General features: G+C 48.3%; 1 protein-coding gene across 1 annotated transcript; it reads left to right on the top strand.

The window, feature by feature from the left end:
* Window positions 1-1267: 1267 nt before the first annotated feature.
* FKBP6 (FK506 binding protein 6, 36kDa) lies at window positions 1268-8104 on the top strand (the record flags this gene model as incomplete). Its single annotated transcript, XM_009865620.1, has 6 exons — window positions 1268-1357; window positions 1848-2050; window positions 3278-3397; window positions 4454-4648; window positions 4978-5087; window positions 8029-8104. Coding segments are annotated over 6 exons (794 nt in total), but the record flags the coding sequence as incomplete, so codon positions are not given.
* Between the last annotated feature and the right edge of the window lie 1263 nt (window positions 8105-9367).

Genomic DNA, 9367 nt, shown 5'->3' with positions numbered 1-9367 from the left:
GGCCGAGGTGCCCCGCTGCCTCCCCTAGGCCGCGGGGGGCCCTGTGGGTGTCTTGGCCCTGTCTTGGGGATCGGGCCGGTTCTCACACCTTCCCCAGGGCTGCATGTTTGCTGCTCCGTGCTGCCAGCTGGGCGTCCTGCAGCAGGTGCTGTGGCCTGGCTCCCCGGGGGTGTTGGTGTGCTCTGTGCCTTATCATAGAATCATCACCCTAGAATGGCACAGGCTGGAAGGGGCCTGAGTGATCATTTAATCCAACCTCCCTGTCATGGGCAGGGACGCCACCTCTCAACTAGACCAGGCAACACATGGGGACCGAGCTCGTACCTCATGGGTATGAGCCTGCAGGCTGCTTTATTTGTAAGTGGCAGTTAAGCTGCTGTTAGAACTAAGAAAAGCTAAAATCCTTGGCAGCATAGACAGTCAGGTTCTTGTGCTCTCCTGTTTTGTTTGTGTCTCGGTGCAAGGTCTTTACTTCGGTGTGTGTCTGGGCCTGGAGTGTGTGCAGGGGGAGGTGGAGAGGACGGAACCTGTTGTGGAAGATCCCTTGAGCATCTGACATTGAGATGCTTGTGGCTGGCAGTACCGAGTGCTTTGGACTTTAGCATGAGACCAGAACAAGAACTTAAAAGTTTTTAGATTATTCAGTACTATGTCTTCCTGTTTCAGAGACTGGCTGCTCTCCTTATCAGTATTTTAGCAGTTGGGATACGCTGTTTAACTTCTCGTGCCTGACAGATTAAATGAAAGGGCATCTTGACCTTGAGAAAAACAGGATTTCCAGGTCCCACCTGTGCTCACAGTACAGAGAAGCTTGAAGCTGAAAGGGGTTCGTGAAGTGCAAGGGCCTGGTGCTGTGTTAAGGGAAGCCCATTACAGTACGTTTTCTGAGTGAGAACTGGAGCTACTTGTACAGCGCCCAGGAGAGTGGCCAGGCTTGGAAGGGGACATTTTCCCCTTTGCTTCTTCACCCAGGGCTCCAGCTTTGGTTAGGAGAGGCTTTGCTATGTATTTCTGCAGATAGTTGAGGCATTTTAATTTCTTAGAATCACAAATTTACACTCTTAATTAGATAGCAGTCAAGACTGTGAAGCAGTGCTAGATGGGTGTTATAGAGTAGGGTGGTTCATGCTGCCTCTGCTGCTCTACAGAAGAAAAGCAGGATGAAAGGGTGGCGTTGCAAAACCACCTCCCAGCGCGCTGTTAGTACTGTTAGTGGATATGAAATTGAACTCTTGCTTTTCTTTTCTCCACACTCCTCGCTGCACAGTGAGGTACTCTGGGTACCTGGAACACCAGGATGAACCCTTCTGTACAAACTGGTACGACAGATCTCATGGGCTGATGAAACTTGGCAAAGGTAAGTTTGAGTCAAAAAGTTTGTCCTGGGACTTGGGATTGTAAAGACCATCCCATGTTGTGTTTTAGACATGTCAACTTAAACACTGTTCAGTATCCTGAGATTATATGAAATATTTAAAACTCGTTAATGGAGTCCCAAAGCCTCCCACTTTCCAAAGGTGAAGGTCAACCTGGAACCGATCACCCTCTGGCCCTCTTGGCTGTTAATGGCCGAGGGGGTGCCTGCTCGCTGCCTTGAGGCAGCTGCACACCTTGGTGGTTTTAAATTGTCTGAGAGGAGCCGTAGCTGTTCGCTGTGTGCTTGGTCGCACAGCGCTGCCTTGATTGTCTGTAACAGGGCCGCCAGCCATAGCGGACATCAAGATGTGAGCTACCGAGGATTTTTTTAATTTTTTTTTTCCTCCAGGCTGTAGGTGAAATTGTTGGTTTGTGTCTAAGGGCTTTCCGTGTTCCAGATTCTCATGACCTTCCATACGTTGTTGCAACAGACATTACGCTGGGAGGCGTGGAGGTTGGCCTGCTGACAATGAAGAAAGGAGAGGTGGCGAGGTTTTACTTCTCGCCAGAGTACGCCTACGGCCACCAGGGCTGTCCTCCTCTCATTCCTCCGAATACCAGCGTTGTGTTCGACGTGGAGGTGCTGGACTTCATTGACTCCAGTGAATCTGACGTATTCTTTGAGCTGACTGCTGTGAGTTACCTTGATGAGGTTTAAGTCCTAAATTTGTTTTTCTTTCCAGTTGCTGCAGCTCATGGTTGCACAAGCTTAGCTTGATGCAAGTTTAGTTCTCCCGACCCTGGACTGCTAGCTCGGCTCAGGCACAAACAGATGCCCTTTGACGCTGCCCCTGCACGGTTTGTTCTGTTTGCTCCCCTTGCCGAGGGAGAAGCCAGGTGCTGCCTTTGTTTGCTCCCACACGCTGGAGCCGGTGGGACGGCTTCCATTTATTTTTTTAGCTTTACAAGAAACCTCATGGTTTCACTAGAGGGCACCAGCTTCCAGGAGTTTCTCTGACGGAACGGTACCGAGCTGGAGTAAAAGTCCTGTTCAGTCTGCAGCTCCCAAATGTGCACGCACCCCCTGTCGCCCCCCCAACCCCCACCTTTTGTCTCCGCTGCTTGGCCGCTCTCCCAAGTGCTCCTTCACTGTTCACTTTCCTCCCTGGTGAGTTACGGTGTTATTGTTCATTCCCCCTTTTCATGTAAAGGGCTTTGGGCCGTGGTTGTGGGTCAGCGAGTGGGGCACAGGCAGCAGCACTGCTGCGGGAGGATTTTCTCCTTCCCACCTGCTGCCACACAGGCTGTTATTGCCACACGTAGCCCCGAGAACAAACCATGCTTCTTGCAAGAGAGCTTTCTTGCTCATTCCCCCCCTGTTGTGGCTCACTGACCTCTCGGTGTGAGATGGTTCAAACTTGTAAACCCAGGAGAAAACCTATCTGTTGGGGTTTTCTTTCTTTCTTTTTTATTATTGTTGGGTTGTGTGGTTTTTCTTTGTTTTGCTGGTTTCTGTGAGTGTCGGGCTGGTCCTGGAGCTGACCTGAGGCAGCCACCCTGTGTGATGCTGAGCTGTTGGAGCAATGGAGCCTTTTGATCAGCTTCACTTGTTGTGCCAGCAGTAGTGTTAACTGCTCTCTGCTTAGCAAATCAGAGAGTTGGGCAGGATTTAAGAATAAATTCCTGCTTATTTTTCACCTCCCAGTGCAAGAACAGCAGCGTCATTGAGCCTGGTGAAGAGAAGTGCTGTGGGATGGTGGCTTGGCTGGACGCTGCTGCAGGGACCTTGGCAATGGCCTGGCTCCCGCCCTGTGAATAGAAGGGGACTGTGCAAAACTGTCCTGTCCTGTTTTCTTGTTTTGTTTTTATGGTTTTGGGGGTTTTTTTTATTAAGCTGAAGTTCGTGTATTTCTTTATACAGGAACAGCAGGATACATTTCCCCTACAAAAGGTGTTGGAAGTGGCAGACATAGAGAGAAAGCTTGGGAACTACCTCTACCTTAAGCAGAACTTTGAGAGTGCCAAAGACAGATACAGAAGGGTATGACACCAGAAAAAAAGTGTTTTCTGTCGTGAAAAGTGGTGAAAGCTGTGATTATTAAGTGCTTGCTCCCCAGAGCAAGTACAATTTAGAGATCAAATAACTTTTTATTTTCCAGGCCTAGTTATTTAAGAACAGATCTTAAGGCACCTGCTTTTGTGCGAGCAGAGGTAGTAAACGAAGGTGGAGAAGGGTTGGCAGGAATAGGCGGAGCCCTTTTCCTTCAGGCTTGCTCCCTGCCAGCTCTGGCCAAGACGGAAGAGCACATCTTGGCAGCCCGGAGGAGCTTTTGGGTCAGCTCCCGTGGGAGCCTGGAGTGGCTTTTGGGTCAGGTTTTGCTGGGAGACATTACAGTGCAGTGTAGCCTCGTGCTGTGGCAGCGAGCTGATTGACACTCTGAGAAGGGATCTACAGTCCCTTTTGGTGTGGTATCTGTGGCACCCTGGGCACTCTAACTTTATTTCTAAGCCTTCCAGTTGGGAATCACAGAGTAGCTGGTGTTGGTAGGAACCTCTGGAGATTGTCTAGTCCAGCCCCCTGCAAGGAGGTTGCCCAGAACTGTGTCCTTCCCAGGTTTTGAACATCTCCAAGGATGGAGACTCCATGGCATCTCCAGGCAGAGAAATACTGCTGTGTTCCCAAACTGGAATGCATCTGCCTTTGTTTCAGAGGAAGTGGGGTTTTGTGAGATTTCTCCTCCATTCAGAGTTGCTTTTTCTTGGTATTTTTGTAACAGAAATAATTTAAATTTTCCTTCTCCCTCTAAGATTTTTCCTTCTGTTTTTGTCCTTAAAGTCTGAGTCCTAGGTTTAAAGTTGTTTGGTTTTTTTTTATTCTACCACTTTCAAGTTCCTCGATGGGTTCCTAAACCTGTAGCCTTACAGCATGAGCTTGTTAGTCATGCTGATAATCCATGCAGAATACGTAGGGTTTTGATTATTATTATTTTTAGCTGACCAAGGTAAACAGAAGCAAGAATGTAGCTGTGTCTGCTGAGGTGGATTTCTCACTTTTCATAACAGATTTGTTGTGCACTCGTTCTTTTTCACTGCTCAGGCATTCTCCGTCCTTGGCCGCAGATCTTCTAGTGAGGCAGAGCAGTGTCAGATCAACGCTTCCAAGTTGCTGTTGCTCCTGAATCTCGCACTTACCTACCTGAAACTGGAACATCCTGCCCAAGCTTTGGCGTACGGGGAGAAGGCCTTGGAGATTGACCAAAGAAATGCCAAAGCACTGTTCAGGTGTGGCCAGGTGGGCAAAAATAAATTCCTCTGGTAGCCGCATCAAAGAGTACCTCAGCCTGACTGAGTGTGGAGAGAACCTCAAACGAACTGAGGTGAACTAGTGAATTCTGGGCCAGGTCTCCTAAGCTGCCGCAGCATTTGGGGTGGTTTTTCTGTGTCTGACCTTCTGGAAAACCTGGCACTCGGTAAATCTGTTGCACCGATCTTTTTGTGGGGAATTCCTGAGCTTACCTGGCCCTGTCTCAGAAATGTTTGTGGTTACACATGTTTGAGTCCTGGAGAATGGCAATGAGTTTGTATTTATCTTGCGACGCATCTGTGTTCTTTCGACAGCAGGCTTGTCTCTGCATGACAGACTACAAAAAAGCCCGGGATTTCCTGGTCAGAGCTCAGCATGTAGAGCCATTTAACCATGAGATTAACAATGAGCTGAAAAAGCTGGCAAGGTGAGAGAACTCCTTTCCATCCCCGTGGAAGACAGAGTGCTTACACAGGCTGTAACACCCACTCAGAAATACTGGAGAGGGAAAAACAAAACAGAAAACTATTTGGTTAGTGACTTGGGAAAATGCAGGAGGTTTCTTTTAGTGTGGAGACAACATTTTGCAGAACGCAGTAGGTGAGAAGCTGAGAGCACCGATCCTTTCCATACAGGTTCTCTGGGGGGATGTGTGTGTTATAGTGCCTATGAGAAGGTAGCTCAGGGTGGAGACTGGGGGACAGGGGCTGCAGAAATGCCTCAAAACCAACAAAATGCAGTAGACTAGCACTCAAGCTGATAATATTCTGTGTTAATAAGTATAATTTTTATTCCCTCTGTGTTGGTTAATTGTAGCAGCTCTTCTGCACGGCAAGTACTTCAGCGTACGATGCTTCAGATACTAACGTTCATCAAAAGTGATTCTTGCTGTCTTAGAAGTAATAAGCGAGCAATCCTAAAGGCAAACTTTCTCTTCGCCTGCAGGCTGAGTGAAGCACAATCCTGCCAGCTTTGGTCGTGCCCTAGCCCCACCAAGACATGACTAATGCTGGTCTCTGCCCTCATTCTGTTCTTCCCTTTGAAACTGGCAGAAGCCATAGCTGGTTCCCAAAAAGCGCATTCTGTGCTTCTGGCACCGTTTGCAGACGTGGTAAGGTGATGCAGTCCACAGCTTCAGAGCAGCCCTCGAATACAGTCTCTCTTCTGTGTGTCGCTGCTAGGCATTTGCGAAAATGTTTGGAGCATCTTTTAGCAAGTCGAGGTGGCTGGAAAAGCCAGTCTTGTGGGCTGAGTGCCTTCACCAGGTGATGTTTTGGGAGAGGGCTGTCCTTGCCCATCAGTGCCCTGCGTATCCACGTTGTCTTTAATAATCCAAACTCCTCAAACTTGCTCTGTTACTTCCAAAGTACAAAGAACTTGAAGGCAGTGTTTGCTGTTGGTCTGGAAATCTGAAATAAACTACTTCTTTGCATCCTGATCTGCCGCTGGTTATGTAGCTACCAAATTGCGAGGTGCGTGCAAGTCGTTAGAAAATAGATCTGGGTGGCTGGCCGGTTGCTCCTGGAGGTTTGACATGAGGTTGGTGTCAAAGACCTGCGGTACGGTGCTGGAAGCCTCGTGTGTTCCTGTAGGCTCATCCAGAATATGTTGGCAGATAAAAGGGAAATCTTGTTAATAATGGTGAGGTTGTGCTGCCCGGAAGCAGCGAGGCATTCTGCTTTTGGGGGAGCAGCCGACAGGCTTGTCAGCTCTCACTCTGGAGGCAGCAGCACGTACAGCTAACGTGTGTGTCTGTAAGCTGAGTGCATGTTAAACCACTGTTGTCTTGAAGTTTCTGCTTTGGTGCCAGTTAAAATTAGTGTATTTTTTTGCTTGTACTATGACCAAGAGTGGAATTAGTATAAAATAGGTGAAGACAGCATTATCGGGTGTTGTTAATTTTGCCATATCTCAGTCTAGATCCTGTAATGTTGCCAAACTGCCTTGCCTGAGAAAACTTGTAATGTGATCTGGCAAATGCTTCAAAAGCAGAATATGAAGCAAAATCATGTACTTAGAGGCTTTTCACTTCCTTACTGAGTACATTTATACTCTGCAAAACGGGATGTTGTGTGTTAACAGCTACCTTTTGCTGTCTGAAACAGAACTTTGAAAAGCATCTGTTCAACAGCTGAACCAGCTTCTTGGCAAAATTAATTTCACTGGAGAACAACAGGTAGAATCCAGGGTGAGGGTTTTGTGGGACACGTGTCTGGTACAGCTGTAGTGGTCTTGCTGGTGCAGATTCTGCTGTTGGATCTGGCAGTTCTATTGAAAAACTTGCATTGCCTCAAATCCAGAACAAAATGGGGTGGTTCTGGTATCTGGCACGAATCTGCGCCTCCAAACGAGGGGCTTTGGGGTTTCCTGCTGTGGTAGCTGTGTGAGTCGTCCACAGCCGAGGTGGGCTTCCCTCATCAGTTCAGTGGGGACAGTTGTGGAAACATCTGTCTGAGACTCAACAGAGACTTGCCGTGCTGGGATTTCATTGAATGATGCACTCTCAGGTTCTGGACACGGGTGCTAATGGTACGGGGCTCGGAGAGCTTTAGCCAGCATCACACTTCTACTGTTTCTGGTGTGTTGCAAGAAAAACCTTTGCTTTTGACCTTATATGGTAGCAGATGCAGGGAAGCTGACTGTGTGGGCAGCTATTGATCCCTGGGACAGTGCCCAAACTGAGTCACCCTTTGGCTCAGGGATTCCTCACCAGTGAGACCTCATTGCTGGTGCGGTGAGAGCACGGGGCGCAGAGGACACTGTACGTGGAGAAGCAGCAGTTAAAATGGAGCAGTCTGGGAAGCTTTTACTGCGTTCCTGTGATGCTGGCAGGGAAGTGAGACCAGAGGAGAAAGCATCTGCCCTGTCATCCACTTAGTCTGGACAAATCCCGCTGTCTTCTACCCTTCTTCTGCCCAGTTTCAGTGTTAATAGTCGATGATCCTGGAGGAGGGCACTTGGGTGACGTGCCCTGCTAGGTGCTGAAGGAGCTCACACGAGGAGTGCCACAAATGAGGAGACGTGAAACTAGACCACGAGATAGAGGTAGGGGTTCCTCTGCCTAGTCATGTGCTTGCAAAACTAGTGTAGGAAGGTGTCTGGCTACCAAAAGTCAAATGATCTACTTACCCAGTAATCACCAGTGGAGCAGAGACCCAAAGCCTGAGGGGGAGGCACAATGTTTCATGCTCTCCTTCCCTGGCATGGCATAAAGAAGGCCTTGGAGGAACCCCATCTTTGCTACCACCACGCTTACATTGGGCTAACTTATTTATATAGTAAAAATAAAAAGTATTTTCTGGTTGTGGTGCTGACGGTTGGGTGAGCAGTCTGCAGCCTGTGATGCCGTGCTGTGCTCTACTTTGCAGCTGCTACAAGAACTACGTGGAAAAAGAGAAAGAAATGTGCTGCCGCATGTTTGCCACTCTCAGCTCCTCTGACTGACCAGAAAGGAAGGTAATCAAGTTGTGAAAAAGGCTGAGGTCTCCCAAACACTCTTGTGTCTGGACTATTTTCTCATGGGCAGCCTGCTGTTTTTCTACATGGGAGGAATTTGGAGCCAAAACGTAAGGTAATGGGAGCGTGTGGAGGGGAGGTGGCAGGACGGTGGGGTGAAATGCTGCTACGTCGTTTGGGGAATCTTTCCTGCGAGGCAAGCTGGCATGGGACAGGAACCTGAAGCTGGCAGCGCTTGAGTAAGTTGAGTTTTGTTGTTTCCTGTATTGCTCTTCTCAGCTATTCCTTGTCAGAGCCAGGGGGAGAAATAGCTGTGTAGTCTTGTTTCTCTGCCAATTAAAAGAAACAAAAAAAATCGTTCCTGTCAAACTTAAGAATTGGATTTCCTCGTCCCCTCCAGCGCTCCTGTCTGGAGCTGTTGGAATGCTTCGCTTCAGAAAAATCTAAATATTTTATTTCTGGTGTTGGGTTTTTTTTTAATACTAAAAAACCTGTTTGTGTAGAAAATTTCAAATAGATGTTTTAGACTCTTTAAAGCCTTAAATCTTCTAGCAAAATTGACAGGTTTATAAATGCACAAAGGCTCTTTCATCATTCTTTTTTTTGTCAAAACCTTCAGGGGGGGTAAGGGGGGCTGGAAATCTTCGCTGGTCTCTTGCCTCGGGGTAAACCCCAGGGAAGGAGTTGTGGAAAATGACAGCAGCCTTCTGTCAGAAAGCATCACCAGCTCAGGGGCATCAGAATTTGCTGCCTTCCTCTCTCATGCAATACAACCAGTACCTCTTTTATTTGTAGAAAATGAGTATTAGCAGCCTTTTCCATCAGTAGAAGTGCGAGTGTAGGGTGCAGATCTGGTATTTTAAGGCTGGCTTTTTTTGTCTGTGCTCGTGAGGAAGAGGTTGGATTGAACGACTGCTTCTTAAAACAACAGGCTTCTGGTGGGGCGTGCCTCCCTGCCGTAGTCTGCACCCATCCTGCTGCCCCGCTCTGAGCTGGGCGTGTTGCTAAACTCCCTCAGAGCACCAATTCTTCTGCCCTGGGCTCAGGATGGGACCACTCACATCTGTTAGCAGGTACCTAGCCTCAGGCAAGTAGCTGTGAAAGGGGATTTAGGACTGATGAGGGGTCTGCCAGCATGTGTAGGAAGTCCGTGGCTCTGGCCTTGGCAAGGAGGCTCAAGTTCTCTACTCACTGAGTTAGAGACTTGTAGCTTGCAGTACCGTAGGACTTGGGTCTCGCAGTAGTACACAG

Source organism: Apaloderma vittatum, unplaced genomic scaffold (genome assembly GCF_000703405.1).
Source record: "Apaloderma vittatum isolate BGI_N311 unplaced genomic scaffold, ASM70340v1 scaffold35312, whole genome shotgun sequence".
Lineage (NCBI taxonomy): Eukaryota > Metazoa > Chordata > Aves > Trogoniformes > Trogonidae > Apaloderma > Apaloderma vittatum.
Note: the sequence above shows the minus strand (reverse complement) of the source record. Positions and strands in the feature narration are given on the sequence as shown.